The 23,225-nt window shown below is 40.0% G+C and overlaps 1 protein-coding gene across 3 annotated transcripts in view; it reads right to left on the bottom strand.

The window, feature by feature from the left end:
* Positions 1 to 23,225, bottom strand: part of PTPRA (protein tyrosine phosphatase receptor type A) — a 135,359-nt gene that overhangs the window by 25,141 nt on the left and 86,993 nt on the right. For all 3 annotated transcript variants that reach the window (XM_068987405.1, XM_068987403.1, XM_068987404.1), the window contains 5 exons: positions 17,766 to 17,850; positions 16,571 to 16,644; positions 16,228 to 16,364; positions 3,822 to 3,912; positions 2,597 to 2,673 (listed from right to left, as the gene is read on the bottom strand). In XM_068987405.1, coding sequence (XP_068843506.1) covers positions 2,597 to 2,673; positions 3,822 to 3,912; positions 16,228 to 16,364; positions 16,571 to 16,644; positions 17,766 to 17,850 — 464 coding nt within the window. The remainder of the gene's footprint in view (positions 1 to 2,596; positions 2,674 to 3,821; positions 3,913 to 16,227; positions 16,365 to 16,570; positions 16,645 to 17,765; positions 17,851 to 23,225) is intronic.

Below are 23,225 nucleotides of genomic sequence, written 5' to 3' on the forward strand. Positions count from 1 at the left end.
CTCTACTGTGAGCTTCAACTAAGCATGGCCAAAGCAGAAGGCATGTTTCCTTTTAGTGCCTTGCTTACTATGACCATGTACAGACCCACCTTACTTGCTTACCAGTCTTCACATCCAACTTACTTTTGTCTGTCTTCACCTTCAATGTGGGAAGAATCCAAACTGGTTACAGTGACAGACACTGCTGATTACTAACTCAAAAGCTATTCCTCCCCATTCTTCCTTGCCATCAAAACCATGCTTTTGTTTGGATATTTACCTTCTACTGGCTTGGAAGATGATAATTCCTCAGCCCCAGAAGGGTAAATCAAGATAATTCTCAGTGCCTTAGCCAGTGACTAGAGAGAGGGTGTAAGCATGTGATCCGATGCTGGCCTGTTGGCTCTGAAGGGCACTGTACTGGACAGGCTTCTGAGAAAGATCATGCTCCCAAATAAAGAGAAAAGCATATGTACAAATTCTCCACCTCCTCCTCCTCTGTGTTGCTTGTTGTGTGTATAAGAAATGTTTGGAACTGCTACAGCCATCTTGTGACCAAGAGACACTGCTAACAGGATGAAGACATCTGAGTAGAAAGATGGAAACACCTGGTTTCTTAAGGATGTCACTGAGTCACAGACTCAGCCACCTCTGGAACTGCTGTATATTTGCTTTCAGATTATATGAGAAGTAAATGTTCCTGTCCAGACCAATTTTAGTTGAGTATTCTGTTACCTTAAGATGGAAACATTTTGACTAATACTGCTATACTCTTCCATATAATATTAAACTCAATCTATTGCTCCTTAACTGTTCATCATAATTTTTTATCTAAATTCTGGGAATCTTAGCTGGTTACTAGCCTTTTTCCATTTTCCTTATCTACCACAGCAATCATTTCTCGCATGGTTCTTTTCCTTCTAACTATAAACATATGACCATCCCTATGAAACATATATATAGGGATTTCAGCAAATCCACTCTAGTGAGGATGCCTGCACCGCTCCATTTCTGAACTCCATCTGATAATCTATTTTTTAGCCACAACCTCTTTTCTTCCACCTTTCTCCTTTTTTATCCCAAGACTGCTCTTTCAATTTGTTGAAATCTGGTCCTTGATCCCTTCCTTTCTCCACCGAACCTGAAGCCCTTAGCTGACTACTTAGAGCAGCAACTGATTTCTCTAGTCCTTTTAACTGAGTTACCAAATGTTTTCTGCATATCACCAATCCTAGATACAATCGGAGAAAATCACACAACAGAGGCCCTTATACATCAATGATTTCCATCTTAGGTAGGGGCTCAGTGCAGCTAAACATGTCTTTTTTCCATGCCCTTTTCTGTGTTCTTTCTTACTGATCTCAGTACTCTCGTGTCACAGTCCCATCCCCCCTTTTCAGCAGATAACCCTGACTTAACTTCTTAGAAAAAACAGATAAGTTCCTTCAGCTTGATTTATTCACACTTACAAACCAATTCTATCTATTCTATATTCCTTTACCAGCAAATTCAGAGGAAAAACTTCCTTTTTTATGTTTAACGCTAATCTCTCCATCAGCTAAAAAAAACAAACAAAAACTGTGGTAAAATATATATACAACATAAAACTGATCATTGTAGCCATTTCTAAATAAATGTTTATTCACATTGCTGGGCAACCATCACCGCTATCCATCTCCAAAACATTTTCATCTTCCTAAACTCTGTACCCATTAAATGATAATTTCCTGTTCCCCCCTCTCTCTAGTCCGGGGCAACCACCACTCTACTTTTTGTCTTTATGAATTTGACTACTCCAGCTACCTCACATTAGTAGAATTAGAAAATATTTATCCTTTTGTGACTGGCTTATTTCACTTACCATGAATGTTTTCCAAGTTCATCCATGCTGTAGTAAATGTCAGCATTTCTTCCCTTTTCAAGGATAAATGATATCCCATTATATGTGTATACCACATTTTACCTATTCATTCTTCCCTTGATGGGCTGCAATCACCTTTTAGCTATTGTGATTAATGCTGTTATGAACATGAGTGTACAAATTTCATCAATATTCTCTTCATGCTTCAGTAGTCAGGCTTGCTCTTTTTAGCTCTCTTGCTTACTCTTTTTTTTTTTCAAACTCTCCCTCTACTGATTCCTTCCTGTGAGCCTATAAAACATACTCATGTCTCACATATCATCTCTATAAACATTCTCTAAATCACCCTAAAAACCTCCTTCCAATTTCAGCTCTTCTCTCAAAGTAGACATGACTAGCCAGACTTATCTGGAGTCAGATATCCTTGTCCTGTTTCCCTACTTTTACTGTAGATGGCAAAGTGTGATTCTGTTCTTAGTTATCCAAATAAGCTCAATAAAGGATTCACTGACTCCTACTGTGATATATACATTTAGATTCTGGTTTCTGCGTGGGAAAATTTTGGTAATGATGACAGGTAAACATAAGAATACATTTTAAACTATCTGTTTGATCTTTAAAAAAATTTTTTTTTCAGTCTCTTAAAAAAATTATCCTCAGGGAAAACTTGTAATGACAAGTAATCCTCCTTATATGCAGCTGGAAAAGAGCCAATGGTCAGTCAAGGTAATAATGAGAAAAACTCAAGTTTCTTACATTGATGAATGAAGCATTGATGTAATCGGAATCTGGAACTCCTTCAACTGGTGTCAGATGGACTCGAGAGTGGTCATCTAGAAAAAAAATTTTTTTCAATTAAATTCAATTTAATTTTTCCCTGGTCCCAATGCAAGCAGGCCAGTTGTGACGATGTAGAACACACACCTGTATAAGTTGTCACTGCAGCATTATTTATAACAGCAAAAATTCAAACATACCTCAACCATAATATGGAATAGTAAGCAGATGATAAAAAAGAAAGTGAATATTCCTGTTTCTTGACAATTGCCACTATATATTAGCTTTGCTTTATTCTTACATTTCTTTACATTATAGTCTCAGGTATACAACATTATAAGTCAACATCTGTAATGATTACAGTGATTACCACCACAAGTCTAGCTACCATCCATGACCATGCAATAGACCCCCTCCCCTTCATCCATTTCACCCACGTTCAACCCCCTTCCTCTCCAATAACCAATAATCTGTTCTCAGAATCTATGAGCTTGTGTTTGTTTTGTTTTTTAGATTTCACATGAGTGAAATCATACAGTATTTATCTTTCTCTAATTTTCCAAGATAAGAGCAATGTATACAGCATACCAGTTATACTAAAAATACATATATATATACACATTTATACACAAGAAGACAAAAGTATCTATAAATGACTAGTATAGTGGTCTCTAATTATATTATGTACCCAAAAGGATGAATTTTTTAAAAAGCAATTATAAAAATAAAGCAAAGTTCAAACATTTTGCTCTCGCATCCCAACTGGATTATGCATATTCTATTCTGGAGGCCACTAGCCTAGAAAAATGTCCATTAAGTTACAGATAAACAGATTCATAATGACTAAGTCTGGGAAGGAGTTATGAAGAGAACTCTAAATTAGAATTTCTTTGCAATAAGCAGCAAAAAACTCCACAACAACCACTTTCTATCTGGTCTTAGTGAAACTGTTCTCTTTAACCTCCTAGAAACTTTAGGTCTGCCACAAAAAACCTGGTTAAGTACCCCAACTGACTTGATGAGCACCTGGGGATGCCTGGGGAGCCATAAAGGCGCTCTCACTGTATTCTTATTACCCAAAGTTTTCACTCTATTCTTATTACTAGTCTTCCCATGATCAATCACCAGATTCCTTCTATCCTCAGAAAACCCGGCTACAGATGCAGTTTCAGTTTGTATACCAAGAAACCCTACAAACACTCACAAGGCAAGATGTTTACGTATCGATTTTTTTCCTTGTTCTCCTCCTTGGAGGCAGCTTCACAGGTGGCCTGGATAGGACAAGCAGGGAGAGCCTAAAAGGTTAAGAGAAATTACAGGAGTTATTCATAGGGATAAGCACCAGACACGCAAACCACTCCACTATACTCTGACCTGGCAGCAAGTTCTACCTTTTCTTGGGGAGAAAAAATGTGCCCATGTGAATTGCTACAGGCTAATAAAGACAGTGCACCTCTTTTCTAAATAGCTCCTAAGCTACTTAAGAGTCCGAATGTCCAGAGGGCTGAATGCCCTTTCCATTACTATAAGCATGCTCTTTACATGATTACTATATGGTTAGGGGCCCATTACAATGCTCGATCAAAAGGCACCCCCCCCCACCACCACTTACTGTATATAGGAGTGGGCGGCATAGCTGAAGGGATGGGCCATTTATACCCATGCTGACCACCATGCAAAGTTGAGATGCATTTCAAGAGTAAACCACACAGGAGGGGTCTGGATGGTTAGCTGGGTTAGGGGCCTGACAAGCAGGCATGGCAGCCCAGCCTCTAGCATCATGTGGATAAGGTTGGTGGGTGAGATGGCATTCACGGGGATGCAGTAGATAGGAAGCAGAGGACTTGGATGATGTGACATGGAATCTGCAGCAGTTTTGGAGCCATGTAAATTAGCTGGCACTGGGAGGTATGGAACAAGTATAAATGGCTTGATATAAGACAGTCTGGACTGCATAAACTTGAGCAAATTGGGCAAAGTTTCCCATAAAATTGGGATAATATCTGCTACATAAGGAGTAAATAAGATAATCTCATGTCTGGCATAGAATAAGCATTCAATAAATTAGTTTTATAGGAGTAGGAAGCTAAATTTTATTATTTCAACTGTTTTCTTCTATGTTCTATATATTCAAAACTAAGAAAGAAAAAAAAAAAAAGAAAAGAAAATAGTTTAAAACTATAACCTAGATAACATTCCTGATAAGTGATTTGGAAATATGTTTTACAAGCCTTAAAAATATTCATACTCTTTGACCTAACAATTCTGGATTCTAGTCTAAATAAAAATCTCAATGCTGAAATTACTTACTTTATCATTGTTTAGAATGACCCCAAACTGAAAACAACCTTAGTATTCAGCAGTAGGGGAATAATTAAGTAAATTATGGTTTGTGTGTTACTTTTCATTCACTCTTTCAACAAACATATAATGTGTACCTCTTAGGTACGGGGTTAGGTACAGAGCAAACAGTGATAAATCAATCATGTACACAGCTCTTGCTCTCATGAACAGTGCAAACTTGTGGGTGAAAGATGGATATTAAATAAAACAAATATAAAGTTACATACCAAGGTATATGCAATGAAAGAACAGAATATTACTAGAGAAAGAATCAAAAGCCCAAGAAATACCCCAGTACAGACTGAGAGTAGGTCTCTATGAGGAAGGGTGAGTATGGAAAAAAGTATTCCAGGCACAGAGAAGAGCATGTGTGATGATCCAGAGGCAGGAGAATGCTTCGTCTGTGTGGGGAAATAAAGTGTCAGTGAGGGTGTTATGCACAGTGTGGTTGGTGGGAATGGCAAGAGGAAGTGGGAGAAGCTTAGTTTAACAAGGTTAGATCATGTATTTCCATGTAGGTCCTTTAATAGGAAGTTTGAGTTTTACTTTAAGTGCATGAAGAAACCGTTTAAAGTTTTTAAATTGCAGTTCATTCTACATGTTAAAGAATCACGCTGCATGGAAAATGGGCTGGGAGGAAGGCAAGTATAGAATGTAGAAAGGTGATAGTGCAAGGAAATAGTCACATCTGCAATGTATCACATGGTTAGAATTACTAGATTTAGAGATGGAATGAACAAAAGGTAAGTTCGGGAGAGAAAGAGACAGGAATGAAAGACGCTTGCAGGTTTCTAGCTTGGATAATAATAATAAAGATTACATTAAGGAAATGTGAGCCTAAAAAGGATCAATTCTGTCAGAGAGAAGCAAGACTTTTATGAAGGAGCAAATATATTTCCTGGGAACCAGCAGTATAGTGCTAGGAAAAACTAAAGTGAAAGACCACAAGATAACAATAATCATCAAAGTCTCACAGTCCATCTACCTTCACTTACTCAAGAGATTTTCTATTCACAGTTAAAATCCTTGAGGTCCTGCATGTTATTTTCCTAAGAAAAGCAATTTATTGAGACCCAGTGGTGTCAACACATTAAAAGGGAAAAAAGTTTCCTGGGCCGGAAGACTGGAATTTCCCAGTTCACCCACAGTTTGCATTCTCTTCACTAAGATAGGCTAGATTTCCACAGGTTTCCACTTTGATGCAGGGTAGGATGAGATAAGATTTTAAAAGCCTTCACGACTAATCATAAGGCATTACTTTTACTTCCCTTGTCTAAAATGATATAGAACAGATGTAGAGACAACAAAATTCTCGAAAATAATCGTCAAGGTCAGTAATGACAATGACCACGTCTCAGAGTCCTGTCGGCATCCCTAACTCCCCAAGTCTTGATGAAGAATAGTCAGGTCTCCAGGTCGGTTGAGGCTCCAGAAAGCAAAGTTAGGAAGAAACAGGAGCCACTGTTTAACAAGAGAAAATAAAAGGTTTCCTTTAGAGAATACATGCTAGATGCAAAATGTCACATTAAAGAGCTGAGGTCAAGGATGAAAACAAGGGGAATCCTATTTCTTTCAGTTTCTACTCTGACAAACCGAGCCTGGAGAGCTGGACAGAAGCAGCTAAACCAGAAGGCTCTAAGATGCTAAATTCTCCACCAACAGAAGGTGGCATCAAAGACCATTTAATCCTTTGCTTCAGCCTTTACTGGATGCAAGGCTTTTTTTTTTTTTTTAATGTCAGTTAAGATTTTTTTTTCTTCAATTTTTACATTTATCTATTAAAAAAGTATATCTTCCACCCAATTTAACTTAGAAAGATGTTCTCTTTAGGTCCTTCCTCATCATGTCTTCTTCCTTCTCTCACAAGTAAATTTGGAATTTTGTACTAATTATCCCTTTGCTTTATTTGTATCCCAAACATTCTGTATCTGTAAAAATATATTTTTTTATTGTTCAGTCTATTTTTTCTTATATAAATGGAATGATTATAAAGTGGTGACTTGCTTTTTTTGCCCAACATTACATTCTTAAGATTCACTCAGGTTGTTCCATGTAGCCGAAGTTCATTCATTTTAACTACTTGGTAGTCCTTCATTTTTAGTCCATACCAACATTTATTTTTCTGTTCTACTGATGAATATTTGGGCTGTTTACAGTTAACAATTTCCTTTCAGCACTAACTGTGTTTCCTCATGCACATGCATGAGTTTTACGTCTGAGTACGAGTAACCTTACCAGAAGAGGCCAGTTTCTCTAAGTAGTTACCCCAATTCACACTCCCACCATCAAAGTGTTCCAGCTGTTATGTACCCTCATCAACATTTGCTATTATCAGACTTTAAATGCATCAATATAGGTTTAATTTACATTTCTCTGATTATTATTAACCATCTTTTCCCAGTTTACTGGTCTTTCTTTTTCTGTGAAGAACCTAGTTGAGTGTTTCCCCATTTTCTACTGGACTGTTTCTTACTAATTTGTAGGGAGTTCTTTATGTGTTCTGGATACTCATTCTATTATGCTATAAGTGTTACAAGAATTTTTTTTCCCAAGTTTGTGGCCTGCCCTTTCATTTTATGTTATTTGTTTATAAAGAGAAGTTCTGCATTTTAATGTAGTCAAGTTGATCAATCTTTCCCTTTATAAACATTTTAAATTTTAAGAATGCTTTCCTATGTGAGATCATGATATATTTTCCTACATTATTGTCTCCACATTTTGTCCTTTAAATTTCAGTGTTTACATCAACTGGGATTGATTTTTGGTACGAGACAAGAACTCAGTTTCATTTATCCCTATGGGGTTCACCCAGCTGTCCGAGCACTGTTTATGTAAGGACCCTCCTTTCCCCCTGTGAAACCTCAACAGCATTTGTCACCAATATGTTTCCCTTTACACACGAATCTGCTTCTGGGTTCTCTATTTTTTCTGCTGGTCAATCCATCTATTCCAGTGCCAATATAAAACTGTCTTACTTACTAAACTTTATAATAATTCTTTATATCTGGTAAGGCAGGTCTCCTCACCTTGTTCTTCTTCTTCAGGAATGTCTTGGCTATTCTTGAATCTTTTCTCCTCCATTTATATTTTAGAATCAGCTTGTCAAGTTCCACAAAAAACCTGTTGGGATTTTTATTGGAATTGCATTGAATCTATATATCAGTTTGAGGAGAATTGACAACTTTACAATATTGAGCCTTCTAATTCATTGATCTTATCTCTTTCACTAATTAAGGCTTTTTTCTTTAATGCCTGCAAACATTTTTATAATTTTCTCCAAATATTTTATAAATATTTTATTAAATTTATTCCTAGGTACTTCACATTTTGGATGTTACTGTAAATGACATCTTTTAAAAAGTATTAGACTTCCTGATTGTGGTTTTATGTATAGAAATGCATTAATTGTTATACTATTTTTGTATCTATCAACCTTGTTAAAATAACATTAATTCTAATAATTTATCTGGTGTTGTGAATTTCTCTGGAACAATAATTTCCTCTGTGGGAAAACAACTAAACTGATTTGTCTCTTTCTTTCCAATCCTTCATATCTTTCATTTCTTTTCTTGCCTTACTGTGCTAATATCTCTAGTACAGTACCGAATCTCATTCACTTTAAGTTTGAATCCCCTTCCAAACACCCTGACTCCTCACTAGTGTCTGAACACTCTGCTGTGATGGGGATCCTACTACCTTCCAAGGCAGTTCCCTTTATCTTCGAACAGTTTGGTTTAGAAGGACTTAACACCTACGATACACAATTTGTTTCATTTTTCCCTTGTACTGACTATTGTAAAACCCAAGTGGTCAGTTGGTGCATTCTCTGTCCCTTGGAAATCCTGAACCCCCAATTCCCTGCTGAAACCCCAATTCCAAAGCTCCTGACTGCTACTGACAACTCCTGTAGCCTTTGCCTCTGATTCATTTATTTGGAGACAACTCATCCATGTAGAGGCTATTCTGTTTCTGATTCATTCAGATGCCACACAGTTCTGTTACCATATTGCACATAAATGTGTCTTTACTTGGAAATTCAAGAATTAAGCTGTCTCTAAAAATGCAGGATCTTGAATGGGTTGGGGGAGGGGTGTGGTTCACATTTCACAAATCACAGATTTTGACCACTTCACTGCCCCTCCAGTTCTTTTCCTCACATATCCCTTTTACCTCAGGAGCTAACTAAATTCTATTTATTAAACCTGAAACATGCTTTAGGGACCTCAATAAGTGACTTTTCAAACTCGCTTTAAAAAAAAAAATTCAATACTTTCTTCCGAGACAAATGCTGGTCTGTACAAAAGTTCCAGCTTATAACTTTAGGACAAAGTTCCATTACCCATAACTTTCAACTGTGGTGGGGCTTCATAGAAATGAAAGGCCACACTCTCTGGACTGTCAGATATCTGAAAACAGCTGTCCCTATGCTTATTGTTTCTTCAGCTGTTCACCTCCACGGTCCAGTTTTTCTCTAAAACAAATTCCCTTTTAATGTTATTCCTTTTCACAGAGACCTAATCACAACACTCTTGGCACAGCTCACTCTGGGTACATAACTCTTTATTCTATATGCTACACATCCATTAAAGCATAATGGATATTTATGCTAAAGTGAATAAGCTTGAATAGCTTTATTTACTATATTAAAAAAACTTTTTAATGTTGAAGCCTGCTTTTAAAAATATTATCTAAAACTATGCTTGCTGTAAAAGAAAGTCAAATAGTTCAACAGAAAGTGGAAGTTCCCTATCATCTTTATCTTCTAACCATCCTTGTAGGCAACCACTGATTACAGTTCACAGTGTTTCTTCAGACTTAAAAAAATAAAATAAAATAAATAAAAGCATTAATACACTCACACACAGACATACATATATTTTTAAAAGGGGATTATACCATGTAAAGTCACCAAAATAGTGATTTTTTTTTCTCCCCATATTTTTCTATGTTGACATTTAACAACAGTACATAATTTCATAATAGATGAGAGAAATCATTTAGCTACTTGGCTATCTAACGAATACTTTTCATTTTATTTTCTTTGCTATTATAAGTCATGCTATAATGAACATCCTTGTAAAAATATGTGTGTGGTTTTTCTTGTTAGAATCTCATAAATTAGGTCAGATAGTATAAGCATTTGAAATTTGGTTGATACTGCCAAATTATCCTCCCATAACTCTATCAACTTAAACTCCTCCTACCTGTGTATGAGATTGTCTTTACCCCCATACCTCTGTCCATACTTGATACTGATCTTTGAAAATTTTCAAATCTAACAGGCCCCCCAAAATGGTTAGTTTTAATCTGGATTTCCTGATTACTAGATATAGCTGAATTTGTTTTCCTATGTTTATAGACCATTTGCTTTTCTTCCCTGAACTGCCAATTTTTCTTCTGAAACGTTTACTTTTTTCTCATAGGTTTGGAGAATCTCTGTACATTATGGAAAATTCTCTTGTCTACCTGTGGCAAATAGTTTCTTCCAGTTGGCCACTTTTTTAAGGTGTCATTTTTGAGACACTTAACATTTTAATATATTTATTATCTTTCAATCTATTCTGTTCTAGCTTCTGAATTTTGTGTTTTGTTTACAAAGGCCTTCCTCACTCTATGATTACAAGAATATTATTCTATGACAGTGGACACAAACTGGTGTTTGTCCTATGGTTATTCTCCTCTTTCCTGTCAGGGCTGACCAATACAAGCACAGTCACACCATACCTACACTGTGCCATCTAAATTCTCTCTTCTAGGATTTTGAAACTCAGGAAGCAGCAGAGGCTTCCCTAGAGGGCCCAAAACCACCAAGATAGGATCCGCTCTGTCCAGGGTCTGGCTGTCTATCTCATCTTTTGATTCTGCCAGGTTCCCCAGTATCTTCCCAATTGATGATTTTAATTTTTTGCTTAATTGAGATGACTTCTCTTGTCTCTAAACTGACTTAGCAGTTAGTAACAGAGGGTGGGGTTGTAGGTGAGAGACTGATGGGGGAAATGTGGGTGATGTGAACCTAATCACTGAGTTCAGATGAAGGGAAAGAACTGTTAGTCAATTTTCATTATGGGAAAGAGCGAGCCACTTATACCTCATGACTCTACAACAGTTACTTCAGTTACTGGCTTGCGATCACGTGGGACGTGTTCTAGCTGATGGTAAAGGAATTTAGGGAGAGGGGAGTCCCAATTAAAAGGAGACAAGAGACACTGAAACCAAGTAACAGAATTATTTCTAACAATTTTAGACAATAAAACAAGAAAAAGACCAGCTCCAACATCAAATATTCATCTCCAAAGACACCATAAAACTCAGGGCCCTTCTTTGACTGTGCTATGTATTTTGCTGAACCAAAAGTTAAGGTTTCAGAACTTTGCTGATTACTAAATGTTAACGCCAATGGAATTCACATTTTTTCTTGGTTGGTCATGTGAAAGACAAGGCTTTCAATTATCTAGTGAGAAAATTATCTCTTAAGTTATCAAGCGAGATAATTGAAATGATGCAAAAATGAAACAGAACAGTTGGAGAAAACCAACTTCTAAAAATCTCTCTTGTGCTTTTCACTGCATCCTGCTTTCATGATGAAAACTGCCCCACCACCCAGCTCCCATTGCTCATGGATAATCAGGATGCAAGTATAACACAATCTGGAGGAAATATACATAAAGAAGGTAGAAAAGCAAAGAACTAACACCCAGAAGAAATTGCAAGAATTCACTGAGTTGGATCATCAAAAAACATAGGAATAACTGTTGATATAGATTTTGAGAATGTTAGATCAAGGAGGGATCTAATCCTAATTTTTGAATAGGGCCAGATTTCTAGTTATGGCATGGTTAACTGAACTTCTGCAGTTAGTGTACCTGCTTAGGAAACTGGCCACAATTCTAGTGGTGGAGTGGCCAGTTGGAACCTGGACTGAAAGCTGGGTTCAATGAAAAGCCAGAAAGCCCTTGGGACAAAGTAGGGGTGATCAGTGTTATAGGGATTCAACAGGTTCAACCTTCTTACTGATATCTTCATCATGTCCTTGATGGGACCTAAAACGCATGCCTTAATAGAGGGTGCACATTGGTGAGGAAAGCACCTGAATCTTTTAGAAGAAGGAACTGACATCAAAATAGGATTCTTGATCTTAGTGAGATGAAAAAAGCTTCAGAGGCCACACTATCACCTCCAGAACAAATGCAAGCTGCTGGAGTAATAATCTCCCTTTATCAAAAGGCTAAATCCCAGGCAAGTCACAGATATCCTAACTGCTACAGGAGACTTAAAAGTTGTGGGTAACAATGAGATAACCCAATTTACATGTGTGTGTTTACTGATGGCATGAAGCAAGTGCTCAGTAACTACTAGTATTAACTATTCTGCTGCTTCCTACTACTCCCCATATAAGTTACCAAATAGATGAGATGACAGTTTTTAGGAATGTCAGTATATAGCATACACAAATCATGTGGAGCTGCAGATCTGCAGCTGCTTTTCCACATGCGCTCGCCTTCCTAAAGATGAATATAACCGCCGGTACCTGGAATTTCACTATTAATATGGCAAGTGTACTTATTTTTCCCTTTACGATGCACAAAGACTACATGGCGCAGTTTCCCTTCCTCACGGCAGGAGCAGCTTCAGTGATAAATCATCTTGACCTCTCTCTGCTGTGATCTGGTTCATTGGGGTTTTGTCTTAGTTTCACAGGATACCACCCTGATAACTATGCTGATAACAAGAAAGTAACAGGACTTGAAGAACAGGATATTATGTGTCTTAGATGTACATGATAGACATATAAACAAAAATATAGTGGCTTGCCACCTAGGCCAAATTTTCTTAAAGTCAAAGGCCCACAGCACGTCACCGTCTACCGTAAAGAACAAGTTGCTACTCCTTACCCCTGTGCCCCCAACCTCTGCCCACCTGAAGGAGGAGGAGTGATGCCTGCTGGGCCATTACAGATTTTGGAGACAACACCTATCTCATGCTGGTGTCCTGCTCTGACTCATCTGTTGAGTGATCTGAAAAGAGAAGGCTCTCTAGCTGATCGAGGGCAGAGAAATGAATTCTGGGAGGTTTGGGGGGCCCTAAGTGTCTCTGATTAAAGCTGAGCAGGAGAACTGTAATGAAATAACCTTAGACTCTGGGGAAAAGATCATTATCCTGTCAGCAACATCATGCTTCTAGTTTAGCACTGGGCTCTGGTAATGATGTAAGCCTGGCCATGGGACACTAGATGTCCATGACCTTAACTGCTCATTATAAACTTAGCGTTGCTCAGTTGTGTCTGATTCTTTCGCAACCCCTTGGACTGTAGCCCACCAAGCTCCTCTGTCCATGGGATTTTCCAGGCAAGAATACTGGAGTGGGGGGACTTCCCTGGAAGTTCAGTGGCTAAGATTCCACACTCCCAATGCAGGGGGCCTGGGTTTGATCCTGGTCAGGGGACGAGATCCCACATGCCACAACTAAGAGTTCCCATGCCACAGCTAAAAAGATCCTGCATGCTACAAAGAAAATCAAACATTCCGCATGCTGCAACCAAGACCTGACACTGGTAAATAAAGCAAAATAAAAAAAGAACACTGGAGTGGGTTGCCATTTCCTTCTCCACGGGATCTTCCTGATTCAGAGATCGAACCCACGTCTCCTGCATTGGCAGGCAGATTCTTTACCACTGAGGCACCTGGGAAGCCCAAACTTAGTATTATGTAAGTCTGTAGGCTTATAAACTGGGACATGTCCAGAATTCAGCTGAAATGGATGTGTACAGAACACATGCCACACACCCACTCCTTCAGTAGATTCCACTGACTTCCTGATGACTAAGGGAGAAAAAAGTCCAGCCTAGTGTACAAATGGCTCCGTGAGTCATGCTAGCCCATTCTGGAGGTAGACTGCTATGGGATAATCTACTTAGGTATCACTCTGAGTAAAAGAGAAATTCATCTGGTGAACAGAACTTCAAGCAAGGTATCACACTATTCACTTCACTGGATGTCAAGATCTAAGCTGACCCCTGGGTAGTAGATAACTGGGACAAGAAAGACAGGAAATATGTATCACGCTCCCTGTGTATGCTCACCAGATGGCACTCACCGTAAGAAGCCAAGAGACGCTGATCAGCTCTTTCCCTCACCACCGCAACTGCACATATGTGGCCACGGTAGCACAGCAGTTGGCTGTCACAATACCTATCTGAATTTGCCTACTGTGCCTCTTAGGAACACCACCTCTACCCGGATATTTGTTATGGGATCTAAAGGAATTATCTCCAAACAAAGAATTCATTTCACAGAAAAAATATGGCTACAAGGTCACATACTCATTACTCAGAAGTAGCTTACACTTACAAAACAACAGAATGCCTACTGGAGACCTAGCTATAGTGTTGAGGCTAGGGTGCTATCTTGTGGGATAAGGTGAAATGTTCTTAATCAATAAAGAGTATTAAATGGTAGTGTTCTTCTAACAGCCAGAAAAAGGGGTCCAAATTATTACTTAACTCTTCCCTGGTAAATGGTCTTCTGCTTCACCTCTTGCTTCCCTCCCATCTATTCTCTAAATTGTAGCTAGTGACTGTACTAGCTACTGTACATATCAGACTGTAAATCTAACCACATCACTCTCCACTCCAAGCCCTTCAGTGGTGGAGCAAATACCCCAATAATCATTCCTCCTTGCTACAAGAGCTCCCATTCTATGGGTTATCCACTCGTCTTCTACATGACAGAGGAATAATCTGGATTGGTCTCCACCAGGTGCAGTAAGTCTATTTCTCCCTTGTCTATGACTAGTTTGTGAAAGAATATGTGACCAGGTAAGTCCCCAGAAGCTTTTGGGAAAGTTTTCCTCACTAATAAAAGGAAACACACAGGAAGAAACAGTCACCCTTTTCCCCCTGGACCTGTTAACCTCCATTTGTGCCTACAACTAGGGCAGCCATTACTTTTGGGGTGGGGGCATGATGCATGGTTTATGGGATCTTAGTTCCCCAACCAAGGACTGAACCCAGGCACCCAGCATAGAACATGCAGTGTCCTAATCATTGGACCACCAGGGAATTCCCTGGGCAGCCATTTTGGCATCATGAGGGGACCCAGGCTAAGAAACAGGGCTGACACACGGCTGAGTGGAAAGGTATGAACGAGACTGAGAATTCAGCAAAGCCCAGGTTGATGAATTAGCCAAGTATGGAACTGTTCTTGTGTCCTCAAATCCACTCCCCTCTCCCTAATCATTACCACTTTACATCAGTCAGACCAGCACCTCTGGTCTAACTGCTGCAGCCCCTAACTGTATTTTCGGTTTCTATCCTGGTCTCCCCATTTTCTTTTCTATCCTGGCTATTCCCTAACCACCAGGCTGAGTCATTTTTTTCAAAATACAAACCTGGCTGGTCTGTGGCTTTCCACCTCTCTCATGACAGTCTACAGGATCTACAGTCTGGCTCAGTCTTCTACATTTTCATTTCCCTCAAGTCTCTGCCTTTCAGCCACTCGCAGCTTTTATCATTCTTTGAATGTGCCTTCCCTCACCTACTGTCACTACTGACAGATTGATTCTGATATTCCCAGTACCTGGAATGTTCCCCATCTGCCTTTCCCCAATGCCCTTGCCTATGACTGGGTCTCAATTAAAGCATCATTTTTTTTAAAGTAAATTCTGAATTAGTGGACTGGGATCAGCAACTGGTAGATTCACAAACATGGTCTGTTTTCTTGAGGGATTTATAAAACATACAAATGTAAACACTACCCAAGATGAGGCCTGTGCCCTGCAATCTGCCATGGTCCTCATTTTCCATAATGACTTCCTCCTATTGTCTACTGGGACCCCTCGGCCCTAGACTCTAAAGGCCACCTCCTAATATAGGTTTCCATGCCTCAGCACCAGTTCTTCATGTCCCTCCAGTTCTTCATGTTCTATACTGCTGTTTGAACTTACATACCAAGTTCCCTGAATGCAGGGACTATCTGCTTTTGCTCCCCTCGCAAACCCCTGGCACCTCACATATATTAGATTCTGGATAAGTAAACAAAAGTAACAGATGAAATGATGAATGAATGGATAGATGGGTAGATGAGGGAGGCAAGGCAATTTCTTTTTCATTTCCTGTCCATAATCACATAGGAAAGAAGTCAGATGAACTTGGTAAAAACTCCTCACCTCTTAACCCATTAGAAACCTGTTTTCTACCCCATCATTCAAAAGGCTTGACCGTAGGTCTGCCTTTCTCCCTGCTGATACACCAGCCTCAGCAAAGAACTCACGTTGAATTCCTCTCTGAAGAGCTTATTGTCATCAGCCATTCTCCGGTTAATCTCCTCTTCCAGCTTGTCCACAGGCAGGGGCGGATACTTCCTGTTGGTGCTTGGGGACCTGGCCAGAAGTGGTACGCTCTGGGGTTCTGCAGTGCATAAGGGTGAAGGTTGGTCAGGTGCCTTTGGGACATAGCCCTTCTCTGGAGACCAAATTATGGGCTCTAGCTCATGGGCCAGGCGTCCAAACACTAGTGCTGCTCTCAATTCTTTTTTCTTTTAGGATGGGGAAACTCTTATTTTCTTGATTTTTCTTCTCCATGAAAGTCCCCCATGTCATTCAGGGGTGTCTTACCCACATCCTCAGTGCGGCCATTGGATAAGCGGAAAGAATTGGAATGGCTCCCAGCTTGCTTGTATTTCTTAAACCTAATGAGAAAATGTTCACAGTGAAACACTAAGCATGGAAGAGAGACTAATCCCTGGTTTGCAGTGCCACTTATCAATTCAGCCTTTACACACTGAAGCAGCTTCAGCGGAGACTGAGCACCTCAGTGTGCTCTTGCTTAAGCACACTAGAATTCAACCCTGGGGACCCCTCACAGTATGTTCTCACTGAAATGGCTCCTTTGCACAGTTTCAGGATTTGCTGCAAATCACAGCCACACTAGATAGAGACACTGAGTAGGATATACGGGTATAATAAAGTGGAGGGAGATAGAGTATCAAACAAAAATCCTGATGCTTTCTGGGTGTAATGAGAGAAACTCAGAGCTTCAGACTTGGTGGAACAGGTCTGGCCACAAGTCTCCTGCAGAAAGATAGGAGACATAAGACAAACTATAGGGGTGTACGAGGTTCCCCTCTCTTTATCCATACAGAAGAACAGAGGGAGTCCAGAGCAGCTTAAGCCAAAAATAAGGGCAGAGTTAAACTCAGTCAAGGCAGTGACTCCAGTAGGAAAAGAACAAATGTACCTCCCACTTCCCTTCCTTTGGTTTCCCTTCCTGGCTTTTGCTCCCTGTTTGAGTAGTATCTAGAAGACCCTTGAAGAAAGTCAGGAACAGGAACCCTGTTGCTTACATGGTTCAGTCCAGCACGCCGAGTCAGGGGCCCTAGAAGAGTTTGGAATCAAAGACCCAACCAGAAATAAAGTAGACCTTAACTGAACACATAATCTCCACTGGGGCACTATCAGGGGTTGTTTCAATAGGGCTAGATCTGAAGACCTTAAAATGCCGATCAGTAACAACAGACTGTGGCATCTTCCCTCAACCTCTAAACCACAGTCCTGGGCTTTAGGATGAATTGGAGTTGAGGGACTGGACTTGGGACAGATGGAAGCCAAAGAAAGGGGCTGGGTGTTAAGACAATATAAAATTTTAACAACATTTCTAAGCAGAATTTCAATCTTAGGAAAGCTACCGTAAGTCATTCCCTCTATCCTATTCATTGTCCTTATCCTACTGTCTTTTGGACTTGTGGGCTTATCGAGAACCTGGGGTACTGAAACAGAGTCCACAAGAATGCAGAAGCATCAGTATGCTCACCTTAACATGTACAAAACTATGATAATAAACACGATCACTAGCAGAGAGGACAGGGCCACCATCACTGCAATAATTGGCGTCTCATCTGAAATCAAGAGAACAAAACATGTTGTTAACCACTGTAGGTAATGGAAGGCTTGAGTCCCCTGCTCAGGGAAACACTCAGATGAGGAAGAACAGCTCTTCCAAATGCTTATGTATTGACAGATGGTTGGGCATGGGGAGGAGGAGAGGGAGAAATGAGAAGAGTGCCAGCCCAGGGCTACTGGGTGAAGAGGAAGGTAAAGGCCTAGGGTGACATGCCCACCCAACCTGACTTATCATACATATGTTTATTCTCCGTTTCCTTATATTAGAATGAAAGTTCTTTGAAGGCAGAGACTGCTTCTTTCATTGCTACAGAGCCTAAGACAAAACCAGTGCTCAGCATGTAAGAAATACTCAAATGTTTGAAAGCATGAACACATCCAATCCTGATGGCAAGCTGGGGTGTAGGCCCAACAGTGTACTTTCTCCCAGACTCAGTGGGTTCCATGAAGATGGGAGAGAAAGGAAAAAGGACAATTTTCCTATCATAAATGCAAACAGTTTCCTGGAACAGAGAACACTGTTCCAGGAGCAAGGAGACATTATTGGATCTTTAAGGACTGTGTGTCTAAAACTGCTGGTTACTCTTTTCTGCCTCTTTCCACAGTCATCCTTTTCTACCTCTTTCCACCAGGACCCCAACTACAGCAACATCTGGCCTGGAGGAGATACAGCAACTCTGCCCTCCATTCCACAGGGCCTGGCTTCCTTTCTACCCCATAATGAGCCTCACCCTCCTCCTGCACTTTCATGCCCCTGCCACAAACTATACAACCAGTATGAATTTGTAACTATCTTCACCATTTTCCACCCTTTCCAGCAGCGTCACTTTCTGCCCTCTGCAGCAGATCCCTCCACGTAAAAGTCAATCCTGTCACATGTGGTCTGTATTACATCTGTTACTGTCACCTCAAGTATCTGTCTTCTTGACCTCACTGACCTTCTTCCTATCACCAATAGCCAGTCCCATGTCTCTCTTCACAGTTATCTTATAAAACAGTTGTCTTCTCTAACCTCTTACCTCTGGGTACTCCATACTCTAGTTTGCTGACACCTACTCTGAGTGCACCCTTTAAATTCCTCATGAAGGACACCAACAAATGGCATATTGCCAAATCCAACGGAAACATTCCCACCCTCATCTGATTCAACCTCTTATTAGCATTCATCCAAAAAAAATTTATGGACCCACACTCTATTCCCAGTGAATGGAACAGTGATTAAACAGACAACTGACAGAGAGCTGACATTCTGGGGGAAGAAGGAGAAAACTGATCATAAACAATTTCAGAGATAAGATACATGATGAAAAGAAGGGTAAGGGGATACAGAGTTGATGGGCTTTGGGAGAGGGCAGTGGCTAGCTATGTTAGAGTAGTCTGGGAAGGTCTGAAGTAATTACACTGAAGTGAAGTCGCTCAGTCATGTCCAACTCTTTGCGACCCCATGGACTGTAGCCTACCAAGCTCCTCAATCCACGGAATTCTCAGTTACACTGAGCAAAGGTGTAAATAATGTGAAGAAGTGTATCACAAAAAGGTCTGTGCAAAGAGTTTTCTAGGCCCAGGGACTAGTGAGCATAAGAGTCCTTAATAGTTTGGTGGGTTCAAGGAAGAGCACAAAGACCAGTTTTGGTACAAGATGTGGCTGGAGAGGTGGGCAGGAACGAGAAGACTTTGTACGCTATGGTAATGAGTGTGGATTTAATTCTGAATGTGATGAGAAACACTATGTGATTGGTGAGTTTGAACAGGGAAGATATATAAGTAGATTTACATTCTTAAAAAGATCAGGTAGGCAAACTAACTTGTAAGTAGCAGTCTTAAGGTAGGAGATAACCCAGGAGAATGTGGTGTCATGAAAGCCAAGAAGAGTTTTTCAAGACAGTGGGAGTAATCAACTCAATCGAATACTATACACAGATTAAGTAGGATGAAAACAGGGAAGTGAAACTTGATTCGACAAGAGGGCAGTTATTGGTAACCTTTTCAAAAGAGTGGTTTCAGTTAAGTTATTGAGAAAGCCCAAATGGAATGAAATAAAGTTGGAAAGAAGACAGTGAGACACCGATTCCTTATCTGAGATGAGGACTTGCATCATCAAGAGATGCAGAGAAAAGCAGCAGCTGGAGGCAGAGGCAAGATGGAAAGTTTGTCTGTTTTTAAAAAGATGGGAAATATTATACCAAGCTTCTTTGTTGATGGCAGTTTTCAAACATACCCTGGTATGTGAATCTCATATTAAAATGAGCGTTCAAACTGGCTGACTCCTCCCTCCTCTTTGAAGAACTTTCTTCTCTTCAGTTTCCACAAGAAAATATTCTTCTTTCTGTCCCTTGGCTGCTTCATATTTTTCCTCATCAGTTGTTCCTTTTCTCACACAGAACTTTAAATGTCTGATTTACTCAGGGCTTTGTCCTTGGCACTCTTCTCAATATTCATCCAGTTGATCAGACCAGGCTGGAAGCTCAAGTTATATGCTAGCAATTTCCACATTTGCACTGCTTGGTCAGACTTTTCTTTAAACTTTTCTGAAACTATCTTACCTTACTTTAAATTTCACAGGCAATGCCACCCTCCTGCATTAAAAAAAATTTCCTTCACCAGTAACTCAGTAGTTAGCACTGCCATCCATCCACCCTACTGCTCACCTAAGAATTGTAAGAATTCCCTTAATTTCTTCCTTATGCTTATCTTCTATATGCAACTCAGCTGCAAGTAGTATTTTATTTATTAAAAAAAAAAGTCTCTCATCTTATTTATTTATTGGGCTGTGTTGCGTCTTAGTTGTGGGGCTTGGGCTTAGTTGCTCTGTGGCATGCGGGATCTTCGTTCCCTGACTAGGGATTGAACCTCCGTCCTTTGCACCGCAAGACAGATTCTAAACCACTGGATCACCAGGGAAGTCCCTGCAAGTAATGTCTTGGTACTAAAACCAACATCTCAAATTTGTCTGCCTTTTTTCCCTTCTGTTTCTATCACTCTAGTCTAAATCTCTGTCCTTTCTTATCTGAATCACAGTAAGCTGCTATCACTTGCCAGTCCACTTTCCACAAAGCAGGGACAGTGATCTTGAAGAAAGCAAATCAGATCATAGTCTCCACTTACGTAAAACCTTTCAAGGTTTCCCAGGACCTTTAGACTGAAATCTAATATCCTTACCTTGACAGTAATAACCTCCCCCAATTAGCCCCTGCTTTTTCTGTCTCCTCCATTCTTTCCTTGCTCACTAAACTTCAGTCACTGGTAGCCTTCCATGCTGGATTTGCTCTTTCCTTGGGCCTTTGAACCCTATTCCTTCTGCTGTATTTAGCCTCCCTCCATTCTTTACCTGGCTAACTCCTAGTCATTTGAAAAGACCCTGACGCTGGGAAAGATTGAAGGTGGGAGAAGGGGACGACAAAGCCTGAGATGATGGCATCACCAACTCAATGGACATGAGTCTGAGTAAATTCTGGGAGTTGGTGATGGACAGGGAGGCCTGGTGTACTGCAGTCCATGAGGTCGCAAAGAGTCAGACACAACTGAGTGACTGAACTGAACTGAACTCCTAGTCATTCAGTTCTCATTTCAAGTATTACTTTTTTCCAGAGAGCTCTTTTCTGACTCAACATTAAATCAGGTAGGTCTTAGTTTCCCTATCTCTAAAATCAGTTATTCTAAAGATTAAATGAGATTATCCACATAAAGTTCTCGGCACAGTAATTTGCACACAATTACGTACACAGTCAATATTAGCTATTTTTTTTTTTTGCACAGAATACTGTTATTTCCTTTGAAAATACCCCTCACATTCTGTATTTATTTGAGTAAAGTTGATTATGAGTATCCCTCCTTTATACCCTAAATTCTACAAAGGCAAGGACTATATACTTGCTTTGCTTCTCACCATATACTTAACACCTAGCACAGAATTTCACACATACTGGGTGCTGAACAAATACTAGATGGACTATACCGAGTGAATGAGTAAAAGAATTAATGATTTATCACCATATTATGTCTCAGTTCAATGCCAATCACAGAGGGCTGTATATCAGGTATTAAAAGAAGGTAATTAGAAGACATCTGGCTCAAGATAGTGGGCAAAATCCATAGTTTTATTTTTTTCTCTTCCCAAAAGGACACTGAAATGACAGAAGAAATAGAGTGACATCAGTAGACCAGCAACTTTGAGGGACTTGTGGAAGACAACGCAGAAGGAATTAGACTGCTAAAGAGATGAGAGCTAAAGAAACTCCAGTAGACAGGTAGTACTAGCTCTCCCAGCCTGGACCGAGAAACACCTCAAACTCAGAGTCAACCAGGACTAGGGATAAAAGTAGGCTCTGAGGTAGCAGGGTATTTAACCAAAGGCTCACCAACCACAGCTTGTATACAGACAGGCTGTGGTATCTAACCCTGATTCAGTTGGAAAAACAATGCTCTATACAGACAGGAAGTATGCTGATGGCTCCTTTATTAAATATATATAAATAAATAGAAGTTGCATATATATTTTATACCTTATATGGAAAACTTTCAAACTCCCTCAGGGGAAAAGAGAACACTACACTAGATCCCTATGCACTTATAATTTCACTTCAACAGTATCATCACATGCCAGTTTTTTCATCTTTACCAGGTCTGGGTTTCTTAGCTGCACACTAATTAACACTGTGGGATAACTAATTCTCCGTTGTAGGGGGTTGTCGTGTGCACCACAGGATGTTTAACAACATTTCTGGTCTCTAGCTACTAGATGCCAGTAGAAAACCCTTAATTGTGATGACCAAAATCAGCTTCTGTGGTTTAGTTGCTAAGTCGTGTCCTACTCTTTGGGATCCCATGGACTGTAGCCTGCCAGGCTCCTCTGTCCATGGGATTTTCCAGGCAAGAATACTGGAGTGGGTTGCCATTTCCTTCTCCAAGGAACCTTCCTGACCCAGGGGTGGAACACGGGCAGGTGGACTCTTTAACAACACAGCCACCAGGGGAAGCCCAGAAGTCACCTTCAGATGTTGCCAAGTGTTTTCTAGGGGAAAAGTCACCCTGAACTGAGAACCACGGTCTATACCCATTGCATATATTAAGGCAAATCTGAGAGATATCATTTCAACTGTAGTTACTTCAGTATGTATCACTAAAAGATAAGAATTCTTAACATATTCATAATGCCATTACCCTACTGTAAGCACATTACAGTCCCCTCAGTGCTCCAGAGCAAAGTTCAACCAGAGTCCTACAGAAGACTGTAACAAACATCAAGGACAGAAGAGGTAATATAAGAAATAGGGTAAATATTCAAAATATACTGCAATTTGTGCAAGAGGACCCCGTATCAATTTAAAATAGCCACTATAAAATGAGGAGCAATCTCACACTTATCAGGATG

This window comes from Capricornis sumatraensis, chromosome 15 (genome assembly GCF_032405125.1).
Source record: "Capricornis sumatraensis isolate serow.1 chromosome 15, serow.2, whole genome shotgun sequence".
Classification (NCBI taxonomy): Eukaryota; Metazoa; Chordata; class Mammalia; order Artiodactyla; family Bovidae; genus Capricornis; species Capricornis sumatraensis.